At 39.6% G+C, this 19,498-nt stretch overlaps 1 protein-coding gene across 1 annotated transcript in view; it reads right to left on the reverse strand.

The window, feature by feature from the left end:
* The window catches only part of ADGRV1 (adhesion G protein-coupled receptor V1), a 384,090-nt gene that overhangs the window by 230,209 nt on the left and 134,383 nt on the right, over positions 1-19,498 (reverse strand). Inside the window, 3 exon segments of the mRNA XM_042447787.1 lie at positions 16,297-16,519; positions 17,769-17,891; positions 18,263-18,515. Of these exon segments, the coding sequence (XP_042303721.1) occupies positions 16,297-16,519; positions 17,769-17,891; positions 18,263-18,515 (599 nt within the window).

Genomic DNA, 19,498 nt, shown 5'->3' on the forward strand with positions numbered 1-19,498 from the left:
TCTCTCTTTTCATGTCTGTTCTTTTTTTTAAACCAAAGAGCATATTTCACTGACATTTTTTCGAAAAAACTGACAGGGAAAATAAAGAAACAACCCATATTGCCTCTGGGTCCATCCAGGATAAGAGTAGGCAAAGAAGGAAATCAAACATGCTGTCTATATTCTGCATCTCGTTTTTCTGTTTACTCACAAGACGTCTGCCTAATCCCATCATCTTTGTGAGGTGCTAACTCTCCTTGCACAGGCCCACTATTCTTGATTTTAAAATGCATTGCCTTTTAGCTGTGCTGTACCACCCCTATGTTACTATAGCTGATCCCCACACCTACTTAAAACTACTATTAAAATGTAAGATACGTCTGTTGTACATAACATATGTATTTACAACATAACAGTGATAAATAAACTCCACAGCCAGAAATCACATCATAACTGTTTTGAAATGTACCAATTCTGCTTACACTTACATGCTTGTCTTCAAATCCCAAATAGTCCACTATTTTGGAGAATCATTTGTGGACATGCAACAACACTTGCCACACTTCCTTCCTAGTCGGGCACCTCCTGTCACTCTAGTAAAGTGACCACTGAACATCTCCACAAACCTCAAACAAGGTCATCATCTATCGACCCTCAGAGATTCTCTATCAATCTGTCACTGGAAAAGATTAAAACAAACGCAAATGTATGTGAAATACACATCTTATGATCAGCATAGTTGATACTCAGGCAACCCCTACATGGTTTTATCGTTCTCTTTAAATGTTTATGTTGGTTATGTTAGTCTGGTGTGCAGCAGGAGCATTATCTAAAGCAGCTTACCATCAGGACAAAGATTTCCCCTATCACTTACACCAAAATTGAGAGAATTCTTATTTCATGTAAATACATCTAAAACATGAAAAATCAGAAGCGTGCAATACAAAGGCTATCTAGACATCATAGACTCGTTCGATTTGGAAGAGACCACTAGCGGCCCATCCAGTTCCAACCCCCTGCCATGCAGTGAAATCCCAACTCAAAGCGATCCCCAACAGATGGGCCATCCAGCCTCTGTTAAAGGACCTCCAAGGACGGAGGACTCTATCACCCTCCGATGGAGTGCATTCCACTGTCGCCACCACCTTTACTGTCCAGGAAGTTCCTCCTAATGTTGCGTTGGAATCTCTTTTCCTGCTACTTGCCATTCCATTGTTCCGGTCCTGTTCTCTTGAGCCGCAGCAGACAACAAGCTTGCTCCCTCTTCACATATGACCTCCTTTCAAATATTTAAACAGGGCGCTCATATCACCTCTTAACCTTCTTTTCTCCAGCTCAACACTTCCCCAGCTCCCTAAGTCGTTCCTCATAGGGCAGGTTTCCCAGACCCTTCACATATTTTGTCCCCTCCTTTGGACACGCTCTCCAGTTTCTCAATGTCCTTTTCTGAAATGTGGCACCCAGAACTGCCCACCATATCTCCAGGTGGGGCTCTGACCAAAGCAGAATACAGTGGCACTTCTTCTTCTCTTGATTCTCGACCACCTCTCCTTCTATTGCTGCAGCCTAATAATAGCATGGCCCTTTTAGCTGCCGCATCACACTGTTCCTCATTGTTCAACTTGTGGTCTTAACTTGGACTCCTGATCCCCTTTCACCACGTTAGTTTCATTCCAGCCAGGTGTCCACCCATCCTATCTCTGGCATTTTATTTTTTCCCGCCCCTAAGTGCAATACCTCCATTTCTCCGTGTTGAATTTCCATTTTGTAGCTTTGGCCCAGCTTTCTCGTCTCTTCCGGCTATTTTTGAATCTGGTCCTGTCTCTGGGGTATTAGCTATTCCCCCACCTAATTTGGTATCATCTGCAAATTGATAAGTATGCTCCCCAATTCTGTCATCCAGGTCCTTGCTAAAAGATGTTTGAATAGCCAACTGGGCCCAGGACAGAGCCCTGTGGGACCCCCCTGGTTCACTTTCTCTCCAGTATGAAACAAGGAGCCATTGTTGAAGGCACCCTTTGGGTCGGCCGGTGTCAAACCAAATTCCAGCATCCATGTCATCAGTTCTTTGTCTAGCCCCACATTACAGGCTTCGTTGCAACGAATATCATGCGGGAAACTTGTCAACAGGCCTACTGAAATTCAAGCTATATATATCCACCGCCATTCTCTTCATTCTACTAAGCTGGTAATTTATCAAAGAACGAGATTCCAAAAATTTGTCTGGCATGCCCTGTCTCTCGAAACCCATGTGACTTGTTGCTGATTACTGGCATTTGCCATCTAGATGTTTCACCGACTCTTTGTTTAATTTCTGCTCTACACTTTTCCTGGGATTGATTCAGACTAACTGGGACAATACTTTTTAGGCTCCTCTCCTTTTTTCCCTTTCTTGAATAATAGGGACAATGTTTGGCCCCTCCTCCAGTCTGCTGGGACTTCTCCTGTTCTTCCAAAGTTTGCAAATATTATTGCCCAATGGCTCCGCATTACATTTGCCCAGTTCTTTATACCCTTGGCATGGAGTTCATCTGGTCCCGGAGACTAATTCAGTTCAAGATTAAACAAGGTTTTCCTCTACCAAAACCAAACTAAATCAATCTGAGGGCAATTAAAACAACTCTCATGCGGACCACCAGGGACATAGAGCAGAGGACAAGTTTTCCTATGGCTGAGAAGCAGGTACTTAAACAGGTGAAATCCTAGAACGGATTGTACCCTCCACTGAATTCAGTAGCTTATGTCTAATTCAGGTGACATCCACCACCACAGAATTTCTTTAACTCTATTGTCCCTTTTAAGAAACCCCACCAAAATCCTGGCTCTTCAGGGGTTTCCTAACCTTAGGAGATGTCTGGGATTGGTTGTGGGTGGTTGGGTTTTCATAGGCAGCTATGGCCAGTAGTTCACCTTCTTGGATGACACTTCTTGTTACTGAACATTACTCTATTGACAATCCTAGCAACAGGAAGCTTATGTCTTAATTGACTTGTCAAACTTTGTGCTGTGCAGTTCCCAAAAGCACAGGCAAAGCGACCAAAACAAATGTGAAAGAGGTTTCACATGATACATACACAATCAACATATTGGTACATACCACAAAAAATACAGACAATTTAACCGTACCAGGGATGCTCAACAACCAGGTTCGACTCATTTTTAGCCTCAGCATACTGCATACTTGTCCATCTGAAAAATGTAAGGTTCCCAGATGACATGGTGTTCAAATCTTCTAGCGCTAGCAGTGGTAGGTGTTTGGCATCCCAGTACAAAATTAATGGTTCCCAAAACTGTCCTTGCCTGTTCGACCAACAACTTGAAGCTTCAGCCAACATTATTCTGGAGGATTGGTTAACCTCATAACAAACACGGTTCCACTCACATCCTGGAAAGAAATCACATCCTTTTTAATACATCTCTTGGACCAATTATCATGAGGCACAATCAGTTTGCATTTCTGGCATCAGGAAAAATGGAAAACAAACACAGCCACACTGTTCAGATGTCTCGATCTACCAGTCAGTTACACAAAACATTTATCTAATTCTCCTAATTTCAGTCCTCCTTGCAGTCAACACAGGACAACACAACAATGACGGACGCTTTCTTGCAAACAAGCTGACATTCCACTTTTCAACCTTCCCAACTGGCATCCTCTTATGAATTTTGCTCCAAGAGTGAAACACGTTAGTGCATGATTCCATCCATCTCATGCAGTTCTCATTTGCAGGTCTGGTTCCACTCCCAATCACGTTAAATACTACTTATTAACTCATTTTAATTTGATGCATCTTTGCTAGCACTTATTTGACCCCCTTTATAACCTTCAAGGTTCTTCACCACCCCTTTACCCACACTATTGTTCCAGCCTGTTTGTTCAGAGGCCCTGCACCTAGACAAGTCCCTGCCATTGTCACTGGAGCCCACGTTTCTTCACTGCCCTAAGCACTGGCTTTACAGTAATGACACTACATTTGCCAAGTTTATGAATGATTAGGTTTGGTGTCTGGTTTTAAGATCCTGGTTTCGTTCCCCAAAGCAACAATCACTCATTAGTTTCTGGTCCTTCTAAATGGGAAAGGAAACGTCTGGTTTATTAACAGACTTTCTGGTCTACTTCATGGCATCACAAGAACCTTGTATACACTAAACAACATGGCTGTGCCTATCTCTCTCTTGTTACAGTGATACATGATTATACCGTCCCATTCTTTTCTGTCCATAAATGGCAGGTCTTAGTAGATCTATGTGACATGAGTGATAACAGTCTCAGCACTTGAACATTTTCCGTTAGCTCTCACCTTGGTAGCATTAAAGAAATTCCTTCCTTGGGTCCTCATTTTGCTTCAATCATTATCTCAGCTATTTCTACGCCAAGTCTCTTCACCCTTGGCTGCCCTCCCGCGGCCCAAGAGAAGGACTCCAGCCAATTCCACCACTGGTAAATAATTAACTTACAACTCCTCTTGGTAACATTCTGGAACATTATTCCTGTACGGAAGGGAACAAGGTATTTTTCCAGTGCCCTTACAACTTCTAAATCACAATTTGATAGCTGTAATGAGGAAATTACTTCACGTTCTGAGTTAAATAGGTGCCAACATAAAAAACTGCACTGGACTCGACTCCGGCAGCTTAATTCAACAAAATCCTTATATCAAAATAAAGAACGTAGGACATGTCCAATGGTTCCTAAATAAATAAAAACCTAATGTCCAGTCAAGGCCTATACCATATTTAGTTGACTGTATACTCTGGCCAATCTTCTCATTAAGGGAATACTCGCCTTAAACAGCATCTATGGAGCAGCACCAATAAATGTTCATCACATGCGTGTCACAGTAATGAGACTTCCAAAAACCTGAGCCTTACCAAATCTCTATGACCCACCTACAATACCAACATTATCTCAGAGGAAATAAGTTTACAGTTTGCATCTTGTAGGGCTGTTTGCCACAATTGACCAGTGGCGGGTACAAAGTCTGTTAAAGTCGAACTATCCCCCGGTTTTGGAGAAGTTTTGTTCATAAGCCTCATTGCAAACATACAAGTAACATTTGCCACCTTTCACATTCTTAATATTGCACATTTAAAAAATCTCTTATCTCAGACTTCTATATGTCATATCTTTATTAAAACGGAAAGATTCACATACAGGACAGAGAATTGAGTGTATGAGCATAAGGGGATGGCAAGGCGAACCTACATTTTCCAAGCTCAGAGTCTAATTTGGAGTCCCTGCTCCCTTGAGAAACACTTGCTGTAGGAGAACAATATGGGCCTACTGAAATTTCCTGCAAACTGGGATTAACTTTTGTTTTGCCTTGCCACACGAACACAGGGGTTTGAGAAAACGGTTCAAAACGAAATTTGAGAACACTTCACTGCTATGTCCACAGTCCTTTTCATGAACCACCCTTGCTGATTGACTATAAACAAACCAAACTGTTATGTGGCCAGAACAAGAAAACTGAAGTTGTGGTCTTGCTAGTTGAAGGGCCTACAATCTCACTTTCTGTGAGAAAAGTGTGCAGTTTTTCGTTTCTGTGTCAACAAAAAGCTCTGCAGTTTCTGGGAAAACTCCAGTTCTCCGGGCGGCAACTTTCCATTATAAAGTGTGCAGTTCCTCATCACTTAGGATGGATTTTCACAGTGTCCCAAGCTACAGGTTGTGAAAACCCTGTTTCATTGTGTTGTTTCTTGGCTTCCTCTGGCTTGGGACTTGTTGGGGCCTGAAGCCACCCCTTCAGGTAGCTAAATTCCTTTTTTTCTCAAATACTCACCGGCAAACATCTAATATAGGTACAGCGAGCTCATTGGTATATTCATCTGCCATTGAAACCCAAGTCTTGTTTCCAGTCTATAATCCTCATTTTCCATAGCCTGATTGACCAAAGGGGAGTGAAACCAAAACAGGGCTCGGGGTACCAAGTGCACTCTGATATCTCCAACACAATCCTCGCTCTCTGAGAATATGTAAATACCAATTAGTTGATTTATCTGACAAAAGATGAATAACCATATTTGTACCTATACACATTATGTCTAATATGTTCTGATATGATTTTTTCTGAGACGTTAATTTTGTTTCTGGTCACTTCAGTGAAATTTATTCATCAGGCTTGAAAAAATATGAAACCAAACAGGCACACCCAAAATTAGAGGTAATCACATTTTAGGTACATCAGAAAATGAGTTCTTGAAAGGTTCAAGTAAGATGTGCTCCATACTTTCAACAAATGCAAGAGAATGGTTTTGCTTTACTTATGTGCACTTTTTCTCATCCATTCCCTATCTTCTCCAGACTTATCCAGGCCTCATTTCACTCTCTTTACATGCCAGTATTATGGTTAAACATATATAAAAACAATCCTCCGATGCATAATGGCCTCATCTGGCAAATTTGAAGTGCCTCTCCTGCTCCCTTTTATCTTCTCAGGTTTTTGACAGTCCCTTGCGCTTACCATAACCAACTGCAACTACGAATAACCAGTTGGTGACTCATGTTTCATTGCATCCAAGGACCAAAAGCAGACATTGCCAGTACAGAAATGAATCAGTAAGTCCTTGGCCTTAGGACAAAATATTAAGAACATTTCTGCCAAACCAATGAAAAACAAAGTCCAATATTATTGTAAGGAATCCTACGTGAATGTAAGCTGCAAAAAATACAATTCTATTTATTTCTCGCCACCTTTCATAAAATTCTCATGCCCAACATTTTCCTTCAAAGCTATTCTGAAGACCAAAAACCTATATCATACATAGTTTGAATACAGTGGACCCTTCCTACTTCACCAGGGTTTTAGTTGTGCCCCCCTCCCATAGAAAGGAACAAAAACATGGAACACTGGAAAGCCCACTATAGCCAGTGGGGAGTGACGTGTGTTGCCCACTGCACTCAACATTTGCCCATGGATGCATGCTGCTTTTGGATAATCATGGGACAGGGCAATCCGTGGGAGTGGTTGGGTCCACACCACATCAGGCCCAGGTTAGTACTGCTTTGCCAACCTCTCTTCCATATGCAGGAGTTCTTACCTAGCTGTATTCATTCTACTTATTTTCTCAAATGAAGATTACTTCACAGTACTTTTCTCATCTTCTAAACTTTGATTGAAAGGAAATTACAAACACAGTTGGCAATTTATCAAAAGAAAGCCTATAAAAAAGTCACTTGCTTTCTCTGGGAGCCAGCCCTTCTCCGCTCTGAAGAAACTGAACCCACTCCCCCCCCAAAAAACACCCCCCACACCGTCTACATGAGAAAATTTCTGACTTAAATAACAACGAGAACACATTTATTTTCAAAACCCTTAATTACAAAAATATTTAAAATTATCATTTTTGCCCTTGTTTGCATGCCTGATAGCACGTATGATTGCAGATCCGAACCAAGAACACAATTTAAAAATATTTTTGCACACACAAACAAGTTTAAGGAAAGCCAAGTTTTATCAATCAAAGATTGCCTTATTTTTGGTGTAGTGCACAAAATTTGACAGCTTTTATCAATATAAAAAGTACATTTTATTATTTTAGTACTCTTTTGATTTTTGAAGGCTTTATATATAAACCTGGGAGATCCAGGCAACTTTTGGCCCAAAGCAGACAGGCTTCCGGATGTGTTGGGGTGTGGGGCATTCAGATACGCACACCCAAAAAGTGTCCAAGCCATGCAGAGAGGTGGAGAGCCGCCCCCAACCAAGAAAAGTTGGCCCCCAAACAAAGAGAGCTGACAAGCTGCTTCTGCTAGTGGCTAGGTTCAGGACTGTGGCTTGCAACCGCTTTCACCCAGGCCCTCAGCCACCTCCAATCTCACATACGCAATAGGGCCAACCAGGGCTGGCGTGGCCAGAAGCTGCCTCCAAACTGCCCAGTCTAATGCCACCCCTTCATCAAACTATATAGCCATCAAATGAAACAAAGCAAGAGGATCTTTGTCGCCCATCCACATAGTTATATTGCCCCATGCCTCCTCCATCCTTGCCCTCTGCACCCAGAGATGTATCGTCTGCTCAATTAACAGTACAAAACATACCCAACATTTGTGGGTATAATTTACATTGCTGGTCCTCTGGACCTTTTTCAAGGTATTGAAAGATCCCTGAGGTCTAGGTACACGGATTTATACGACAGAGCCCTTATTTTGACCTGCTATCTCTATGTGATCAGGGGGGCGGGAAAGTACCTTTCCATTATGCTATTGGTTGTAACTGGTTTAACAATAACATATAAAAAGTTGATTAGCTCAATATCTATTATGACCATATTATATATGGTGCAAAGGTTGATATATCATTGTTTGCCTACAGCTGTGATTCCCAACCTTTTCTAGGCTCAACCCTCAGAAATGTGAAGCGAAGGCTTTCAGGCCGGCATCCATAGTTTTTGTGTTTTTTTTCAGGCTATGTGGCCATGTTCTAGAAGAGTTTATTCCTGATGTTTCACCAGCATCTGGTGACTGGCATCTTCAGAGAAAGAAGCTAGTGGAAACATCAGGAATAAACCTTCTAGAACGTGGCCACATTAGCCCAACCCCCCCCCCCAAAAAAAACCTAGAAAGGTTTGATTGATGTTCATACCACTTACAAAAGTTATATCAATTTGAAGATAAAGAAGTCTAACTTCTAATTTTTGACCACATATTGACCACATATCGGTACTGTCGTTGACAACAAATTCAACTTTTTAAAATGACAATCTAATTGGCAATTAGTTCTAATTATTCAGGCAAAAAATGAGTTATGACTTGTGACTTGTCATCAGGACACAGGCCATTCTGTCACACCCCAGAAATTCCTCCTGCACCCTTTGGTGGTTTTAACAGAAGTTGAATTGTCATTTGTCCGGAACATATTTTTTCTGTAAATTTCTGTGTTAGAAAATCTACAGTCCTTATTATTCTATGGTTCATATGAGAGTCAAAATACTTGAGTATGTAATATCCTTATGCACAGGCTTTGTTTTCAAAGAACTACAATCATTTAGTTTACATCTCTCTTTAACCTACAATAACTGTGATCAACAGATAAGGAGGCCACCCGTTCGGTGGGCTGGCCCGCGTTGCCACACGGGGGAGCGACAGCAGCGTTGTCCTTTCACCTCCCCGTTCGGGCGGCCCCCAGCCGCCTGTGCGTGGGGCTGGCCGAGCCGCAATGGCGGCGCAGGGGAAAGAGAGGGGACTTCCACCCATTCTTTGTGGGAACTACAATTTCCACAGGTGTGGGGGCAGAAGTTCCTCCCCATTGGGGGTCGTTGTCACGTGCACTGCCTGGGATTGGTGGGGAGGACGGGTGGGCCCTCCGCCTTCCTGGCCTCCATTGGTTGACTGGCATATTTCAGGCCATGCGGCGCCCCAGCGCCCCCACTGCCAGCTCGGCTCACCACCCCCACCCTCCCTTGTTGGAATGAGGGTTGCTGTCACACACTTTGGGATGGTTGCATAGGTCTCGGATCTGGTGGGCTTGGTTTCCAGGGCTCTGTAGCCCTGGATCAAGGAGTCCAACGGGACATGGGGGGTGCTGTGAGCAATATAGTGTTGCCCTGCGGGGCACACGATACAGCGTGCCCCGTTTACAAGGGATAGAGAGATGCAGTGCATGCACATATGCGGAGATGTGATCAATCGCATGACCCCATTCTCGAAACAGATGGGTGTTATAACTAGTCTATCCTTTGTCATTCCGAAGCTTGGCCCAAGATCACGCCACTTCGGTTCATCCACTCAGTTCGGGGGCTGATGGATGATTGATCCGGACCTCATGCATTTAGGCCAACCCTACGTTATGGTTGTTATAGTGTGTAAAATAAAAGTTGTGCCTGTCTTCTCCAATTGCTGTGTTTTGTATTTGTTCCGCGGCGGCTTCCCTCTGAGGCAATAATGTGTTCAGGCACGAGGAAAAGGTGGGAAACATGCATTCATCCAGATTGTGTTCATCTAGCAGACAGACATCTTAAATATGTGGGGCTAAACTCAACTCTACAGGAAAGCATGACAACACTTTTTGAAGTCATAAGCTATGCTATACCCAATACAAATATTAAAGTATAAAAATATTTGAATGCGGATATTGAAACATACATTTTCTCTTCAAAACTACAGATCTTACTGGCATATCAAAATCTACAGGTGTGCTTTTTGGTTCTTTTTTTTAACCTTAAGCACGAAGAACAAGAGTGATCAAAATGTTACATTTATTTATCCCCACCCACAGAAAACTCACAAACATGGCTCCCTTCAGTTCTGCTACTTTAACAAAGAGAGATCTGTGTGCCATCCTATTAGCCATGAGGAGAGTCATTAGCAAACAGTAAGTACAGCCTTTGCTCTGTTTATGTCAATGGTCGCTCCTTCTTTTTGGATCCTGATAGCCCACAGTTGCTGACATGCTAAGAGTTACAATCACCGATTCTGCAACTTCAGGAAAACAAACTCTGCAAGGACTGTTATGTGACTGTGACAAGCTTGACCTTCTGAAAAGGTAATCTAATGTTTTAGGAGGAACATATAACATAATATTTTTCAAGGTACACAATGTTTAGAACCCAATCAAAATCAAGTTAAGCCAATCTAAATTTCTCCAAAAGAGAGACTTGTACGTGGTTTGATTCACTTTGATGGTTCCACCCTAGTAAATCAGGCCCTTCTATTCATTTTTTAAAATAGTTCGTCAAACAGTATGAATGAAAAAGAAATGCATATTAAGAGATTTTTCACTATTGAGCAGAAATAGAATTCTTTGAAATTCGGGGAAAAAATCATAAGGCTGTCAATAAAACCTGAATGTATAATCCTTCAATGTGAATCTAATTTTTAACCTATTAAAGGCACTGAGATGTATCCGCATTCAAGTAGAATGAATGCCACATATGGAGGTAATACATTAAGTGTTGGGTTGTTCCTAATCATTCAGTATAAGTCATCTGAACAACATTGCTTATATGCCAGTCTTCACTTTAAAAAATAACATAGCATCATTTATCTTAAACTAGCAGACAATTTTGTCACAATACTTTGGATTAGATTGCCCATATTTAAATGCTAAGAAAGACTTAACTGGCCGTACTGAAAATCCATTTCAGACCACATGTTCAATATCCACAATATTCAATGGGTCACCAGACTCTCAAGGTTAGGTTTCAGGAGATGCAGTCGAGGAAAGACAAATGATATATCTGGCCATAAGAGTGGAACACCCTTTGCATTTCCTGTGAAAACAAAATGAGTTAAACTTTCAATCACTGTATCTAAACAGGGAAACTGAAATTTGTTTGAAATCATATAGATTGGCATGTTTACAAAAGACATGCCTAAAAAATTCCTCATTTCTATTTTTATATTTAAGAAAAATAAATGTACTATTATCTACGCAGATAGATGGACATGGTTCTAAAGCAGGAAAGAGGAGACAGGACAGAACAAGTCTCTCTTTACAAGAACTCCACACCTTTCTTAGATCCTCGCTTTTTTTCTTGTATGCAGAATATATATACGAAAAGCAGCCGTCTTGAACACGCAAAAGAAGAAGATGAATGAAAAATAGGAGGAAGGAATATCAACAATCTAGGTATGCAGATGACACAATACTCTCGCAGAAAATATCACAGACTAGAGCAACTACGGAGGCACATCAAGGAAGAAAGTGCAATGTCAGATTTATGTTTGAACAAAAGAAAAACAAAGAAAATTTACTGAAGTTCAACTTAGACAATGAGGAAATAGAAACAGGTAAAAAGATTTCTCATACCTAGATCAAACAATGTTGCAACTGGACTGCAGTCAAGAATCCTAGACTAAGACTGTGGAGGGCCAACTATGAAAGAAAATAGAAACGCTTCCTAAAATGTAAGATATACCATTGAGCATGAAAGTCGAATTGTACAAGCCATTGTATTACCCTATTATCATGTATTGATAAGAGAGTGGATAAGAAACGGTAGGAAGAAAGAAAATCTATCATTCCAAACTGTGGTGATTGAGAGTTGCTGAGGATACAATGGACAACCAAGAAGTCAAAGAAATGGGTCCTGGACAACAGATGAAACAAAAACTAGAAATCTCTCTGGAAGCAAGATGACAAACAAGGCCTGTCGTACTTTGGCCACATCATGGACGGCATGACACACTGAAAAAACAACACTGCTAGGAAGGTGGAGGGAACTAAGAAAAGAGGGAAGGCAGCATGCTCATGTATTGGACCCAATACAGAAGGTTCCCATTTTGGGTATGAATAGCCGGAAACTGATCAGAAGCAGGGAGGACAGGGAACTTTGGAGACGTCTCATTTACAGGTTCACCATGGGTTGAGATCCACTTGTCTGGGTGGTAACAATAAAAGTTCTTAATGAGATTAAATTCAGAAGCAAACAAACATCTAGTAGGAAATGAGAACTTTGTATGTTTTTTGCAATTTATGTTCGTTCGATAAAATACATACCACTCCTGAAGTTGGAAATATATCATTTATACTCCCACTGCCCTCCAATGATCTACAACACGTCCATAGGTACTTATTAAGCGTTCAATATTCAATTGATTAAAGTGTCCAGTTCCAGTTCTTCTACATTCTAAATAACGAACTCTAAAATGTAAAAATTAAGTAGAAAAAGGCTTAAGTAACTTAGGATGTAGGTATTATAAAAATATTACAAAAATTCAAGCTTTACTTAGACTGAAGAAACTGGTTTTCCCATAATTAATACTCAAATGGTTCAGGAAAATTTAATCCACAAAAGCAATTTTAATACCCACAAAAACAGCCTTATGTTTCAAAATTTTCACACCTTCACAAAATCATGATGGAGTGCAGCTAGATTACTGTACTTGAACTAGAGTCATCTGGGTTTGAATTCTGTTAGCCATACAAACATCAGAGTATGGCTAATCACCTTATCTTTTGCCACCGTCTCTCAAATTAAATTATGTCACCAATTTGTTGGGTGGCCAAAATAAGGGAGGGCTACAATCTATCCATTCTTATTCTATGCTCTTTGGAGAAGGATGTGATACAAGTAAGATGATTCAGGTAACATTACAAGAAATTCACCGCATGATGAATTTCATTACTTGTGAAAAAATTAAGTACTGGAACTTGAAGGTACACATAATATATGGTGAAATATTTGCTTGAACATGTCAGTCAAGCATGATTTTATGTACCTTTGAGTAGGGTTCAGAATCATGTGTCACCCTTGATGTTGTTAGACGTAATCCCAGCCTTCCTCAGCATTAACTGGCAAAAGACTGGGATATGCTATTAACAAACCGACTTTAAATACAACCACTTATTTATACTATATTATACATATATTTATGTAGTTACTATATGCTTGGAAATACTTGAAGGCACACAGCAGCAGCAGCAATAACAAAAGCCTATATTTAGATTATCTATATACCATGCCTACTTGTTTATACTATACTATATACTACACCCATTTTATAATTAACTACAGGTAGATATATTTAATGTTCACATTTTTTTAAAGATCTCAGCAAACATATTTTAAACATAATTCATTATTACTGTGCAAATGCATGTTCCATGGCATCATCATTAGAGATATAATTATAGTAACACAACATTAGGACCAATTTCTGCTCCACCCTTTGGATTTTTCAACCACTTTAAAAAATTCTTCCTCTTCTGGCACTGCATCATCAAAGTTTGACTGCTATCCAAACCTCTTTATCTCCTGGTTCAAATATCAGTTCACCTGATGAACTAGCTAAAAACACAGATGAGCAGCATAATTATAATTTAAGGTTGCTTTTTCCAGAACAAATGTAGCAAATCATGGTATTATAAAAAAAATAGTGGCTGAGACCCTGCATCGGCCAACATATTCCAGCATATAGATGTCTCATGGTGCAACCCCTTTCCAGTGCAGCCCCTTAGATGGTCATTTCCAAAAACCCTTTCCCGACTGGCAGTCCTTTAAATGGCTATTCTGTGTTGGAACAAGGGGGGAGGGAGGCAGCAGAGATGAGTCCAGCTATTTTCTTCATCTGAGTGCTAATGGTAAAAAAAATGTGGGCAAACAATTTTAACTCCCTAAAGGGATGTGAGCTAATGTGTTATATCTCCAGTTAGTTAGCATGATCAAGTGTAGTACATAATGTTTGAGTTACTGTTCTGCTTTGACTTATATACAGAGAGAGAGAGTGTTAGGTGAAATCCATCATGACACAAGCTGATTTCACTCACAAAATGGGACTTTCCCCTTCCTGCTCCCTTACTCTGAGGTAGATCTTTTTCAGTATGGTGGAAATGAGAAAAAGAGAGAGAGCCTGGAGATGACCCTCAGATCCTGTGGCTGATATATGTAGCTTTTGTACATTGCAGAAGAAGGTAAATAATACTTATATGCACAATTTACCCATCCAGGAAGAAGCTGCTCCGCACTTCTCATAACTCGTAAATGACAGGAGGGTGTAGAGCCACCACCACCCTTTCCATGATGGCGCCCACGGGATTTCTTATCCCACTGCTGCCCTCCAATTTCTGTAAGATGAGTGTGTGTGTATTAACCCAAGACCAGACGTCTTTTTTGAAACAAACAAATAAAGATTTTATTTATTAAAACAGTGGTTTGAAAATGGCTCAGATGGTTCCTGCACTTGTTACTTTCTTCTTGGCTTGACTTGTTACAGTTACTGTCACTTTGAAACTTTTAAACAATGACCACTATCTATATGTATCTAGGTGTTTATCAGACGAGCTCTTAAAGAGGTACTATTCCGTGTGACTCCCTAGCTGCCTCCTGTTGCAGCTGGATTGGCCGTTTTAAGGCGGGGTAGTTTATTTAGAATCTCAGGCAGAGTCCTTAAAACTGCCAATCCCAGCATGCAACAGGAGGCTGCTAGAGGAGTCACACTGGAATAGTACCTCTTTAAGAGCATAGTGTGATAAACATCTAGGACTCCCACAGTCCCACTATCAGTTGCTCTACTTAAACTCAGGTTTCACAACTCCCAACTAAAGATATCCCTCAGGATATTGTACTCCAGCCACTCTCTTTTCTAGAGTCCTGGACATATATAACAGTAGGGAGCTTTTCCTCTTAAGACTCTACCCCTAACTGTCCCTGCCTATCTCTCTCTGGAATCTTTTTAGCAGCCTTTTGCCTCAGAACCCTCTCTCTCAGAGTTCTAAACCCTAACTGACCCACCAGCTGTTACATGGAATCTTTAAATTTCCCTAGCCAGCTCCTGATTGGCTTATGGCCTCTGGCTGGTTTGCTGGTCTTTTCACCACAGAGGGCAGCAGGTGGTTACAGTTCTGGGACTGAAGGAAAGAAGTAGATGTCACGGGTTCCAGGAGGGTGGTGCTTCCTCTTTTCTTCCAGCTACAGAACTGCAACTTCTCTGCTAGTCAATAATGGCAGTGGAGTGTATGCCAGCACTAAGAAACTCCTTTGCATGGAGGTAGAAAAGAAGCCCCATGAAAGAACTGCAGTGTTGAATCATGTAGAATGTGATGTAGAATCATGGTCACAAACTAGCCAGAACAAGACATCAAATATAAAAACAAATTTAAACTATATCATATTCATATACAGTTGTCCCTTGCTATCTATGGGGGATCCATTCCAAACCCCCCCCCCCCCCCCCGATACCAAAAAAATGGGACCTTAGTCTCATTCTTGTCAATGGGCATATGTGCATATACATGCGCACCCATTGGAAAAGCTGGGGTATGCCATCCGTGGAAGTTGAGGTCTGGGGATGGCAAGTCCGCTGTTGGCACGGGTGCACTGTACATGTCTATATATTTCTAGATAGATAGATAGATGAAAAAATATCTGTAAAATCAATCTGAGAATCTATAGGTCCTTTTGTTTCCATGTATAATTCAAGACCTTGCATAGCTCTGTCCAGATGGCTTGCAACTGCTACTGCTATTGTTATAGCTATAGCTTGGCCCTTTTCTATCCCCAAGAAATCTCATGTTAATTTTGTTGATGAGATCATTCCGCAAACAACTTTCTTCTTCTTAATATCTTCCTTTTTCTTTTCTTTCTGAGTTTATTCCCCATGTCTGTTCTTTTGTGTGCTTCCTCACTGCTCTATAAATGGTGTGTGTCCCTTTATTAATCTCTGCATGGTTTCTGGCTATTTTTTTCATTAGAAAGTTAAACCACTACAGCTGATATTTTGACAGGCTTACCTTGACGTCTCATAAGATAATAAAGGAAAAAACAGAAATACAGAATCTATGAAAGTGCTTTAAAAATGATAATCAATTAAAAATATTAAGCTAAGGAGAACTCTCCATATTTGCTTATAAGTCAACTAATAAAATCAGAACCTACCTAGGTATGAAATCTGATTGATTTGATATTGCAGTCAGCTCATAAATATAACAGTATGAATCTCCAGTCAGAACAATTAGACTTTTATTGGAGTTTAGAGACTTTACATTGACAGCAGTGATATGATTGGCAGAAGGGGCCTCCAGCAGTAGAGAGAACTGATTTATTTGTGAGTTCCAGTAATAGAGTGCTGATTTATTCTTGCTAGCAAACAGGATGTGTACTGCATTAAGAAACATAAGAATAGAAAAAATGTTAGTGAAACAACTTGAGAAAGTTTCAGCTGAAAGTTAAGAAGAGGATAATATCTAAACATTTACGTAACATTTATTTTCATGTTTATTTCAAGAACAGTTTGCAGCTGTGCACTTGTTCTGTCACAAAACTTATCTCACTTCTTATCCATTTGAACTCAAGACATTGATTACTTTTAAGATAGGAATAAGTACATCCTAATCATTTTGCTCTATGATATACTAATACTCCATTTCCATTGTTGGTTTTGGAAAGGATGATTAACATTTAGATCATATTGAAAAGATGCAGAGTAAAACAATTTAAAAACTTAACAAATTATCTCTTAACCTAAGCTGTACACGTACAGTAGCTATTGAAATATTCTCTTTAATAAGAGAGCTGTTTTATCCCATTCTCATTAGAATGTTCTTTGAATCTACTATCCAAAAAAGGAAAAATAGTTTTTTTTATTAAATACTAATGCATTTTGGATAGTTCCATGATTTGCTTTAGCTGTCAGAGAACTATTGTAAAATTTAACATGATGTTTGACCTTATGCTTTTTTAACACTGCCTATTGTTTATTTTAATGGATCATATTATCTCATGTTTAATTGCAAAGTTATTAATGCTTTGGTTGTGTTGTTGCAGCTATTACCTCAACATAACAACTGCTGGATAAACACTGGAAGGAAAATAACATTTTTTTTCATGAGTCCTCATCCAGAATAACTTTTCTTCCAAGCAGCAGTGGATACAATTCCTACACTTACAAACTCTAGCCATGTCTGGTTTCCACAACTAGACTTCTCTATCAGTGCTTTTATGGATAAGCAAAGTAGTTTCCACATCTACAGGGCTGCAGCTCTCACTTTCTGGCTCTGTGGTCTTGTAATTGATCAAACAAATTACAAAAGTAGCCAGCCACATATGAAAAAGAAGAAGCTAAAATGCAATTCTGTAACTGCTTTTTTAAAAAAACAAAAACAAAAATTTGCCAGATTATCTAAAATGTTTTAATTAGGTATGTCAATTTAATTTTGTTTATGGAAGGTTAAATTGAATCCTATTTGATATACAATTTTATATTTTTGTTTGTTTGTATTGATGGGTCCATGTACTGTAATAATAAATAACACAATACATATTGTACAGTCCTAAAGAAAATACTTCTGAAGGAATAAAACATTTTGTGTACAGCAGCCCTAAGAGGCGGTTTTTGTTTTCAAACTTACCTAAACCAGAGGATGGAATAAAGGTGTGGATGTCATTTACAGCTTTGACAGAAAGGGACTGAAAATGCCTAAAGGAAGATTGCCCTGACTCCCATATAAAAACATCACATGTACTACTGGGCCCTGTGGAGAACAGCAAGAATATGAATATAAATCTTCTATTAAAAATAGTTTAGGCTGAGACTTAAGTACATGTCAGCTAGCACAACTACACTTGAGAATAATGAGAAAAAAGTAACACAAAAGAAATAAAATAAAATTGTAAATCATATATACATTTCTTTATTTTAAAAAAGTAAATATGGAATATTAAACATTATGAGTATGCTTTAGCCTTGTGAAGAGAAGCTTCTTGGCATTGTCCTTAAAGGCCATGTATACATTTTCATGATAAGAGCCTCTGAAAGCTAACATTTATTCTCATTTCGTTTTCTATTTCCATGGAAACAGCTGAATCTCAGAGCATTTTTGTTTAAAAGATGCTACATGTTTACCTTTCACAAACATTAAATAGATGTCAGATCCAGAAATCAAGGCTCTGACTTGTGTTATTCCACTGGCTGGCACTTCAAGAAACTTCATAAATTTGTTATCTGACCACTGGTATAGAAGAGGAGGCTGTGTGGGGTCTGGTGGTACCATTACTATGTATGCAGCGCCTCCCCTGTGGAAAACATCCACACTTAGAACTCCATTCACAGAGAGCTGGTGATGGAATACAAATATGCCATTATCCCAGAGGAAAACCTGTGAAAAAATAAGAAAATTCTAGTAAATATTTAAGAATGTAAGAATAAGAAAGAATGCTAAAGGTCATTCAGTACTAAATATGATGCACATTTGGGATTTCAAAAACCAGCATATGCCTCATAATATGAAGAAGCGTGAGTCTCCCTGACAAATTGAATTACATGTGCAGGTATTAAATATGTTGTGCTTTTTCCATAATACTTGAAAGCCGTCTTAACAGATCAAGTCAACATCAGTCTGAAAACTAGAAACGGTTGCCTCTCACCTAAAATTTGAAAAATGAAATCTACTTCAGAGCAGCAGGAACTCCAGTAGTTTTTCCAGCAACTGAAGCAACACTTCTGTTATAATTCAGGACAATTGGATTTTCTTCTTATCTTAGATAGGAAGAGGTAGAATTTGCAATAGCAGACAAAAATGGAGCAGCATATGAGTTTCCTTCTTGGACATTAACACTCATTAAAGATATTGCTAAAGAACATTTTGGGGCATGATCATACTGGCTGAAAAGTCTCCATTTTGTATTGAAATATAAGCCATCAAATCTTAGGAAGCTAGAGGGAAAAAAGCATTCTGAGTTTTCTACTGACACTCTCTATTGATGGTGATGAAGCTATTATATTTATTTATATCCTACCCTTTTCCCAAAACTGGGACACACATTGGCTTACAATATTTAAAAAAATAGTACATTTAAAAATATAAAAAGTAATATATTAAGATAGAATTAAATTATTACAATATTATAACAGATTGCATGTTACAACCATACAACACTCCAGCCGTTCTTTAAAAACTTTCTGTTTTAAATGCCTGCCTGAACAGGAAGGTCTTAGCCTGCCATAGGAAGGACAGCAAAGAGGGGGTCATTCTGGTCTCCCTGTGAAAGGTGTTTCAGAGTTTAGGGGCAGCTATGGAAAAAGCCTTCTGTCATGTCACCACCATCCGTGCTTGTGATAGTGGTGGGACTGAGAGAAGGG

The sequence above is a fragment of the Sceloporus undulatus genome, chromosome 2 (genome assembly GCF_019175285.1).
Source record: "Sceloporus undulatus isolate JIND9_A2432 ecotype Alabama chromosome 2, SceUnd_v1.1, whole genome shotgun sequence".
In the NCBI taxonomy this organism is placed as follows: domain Eukaryota; kingdom Metazoa; phylum Chordata; class Lepidosauria; order Squamata; family Phrynosomatidae; genus Sceloporus; species Sceloporus undulatus.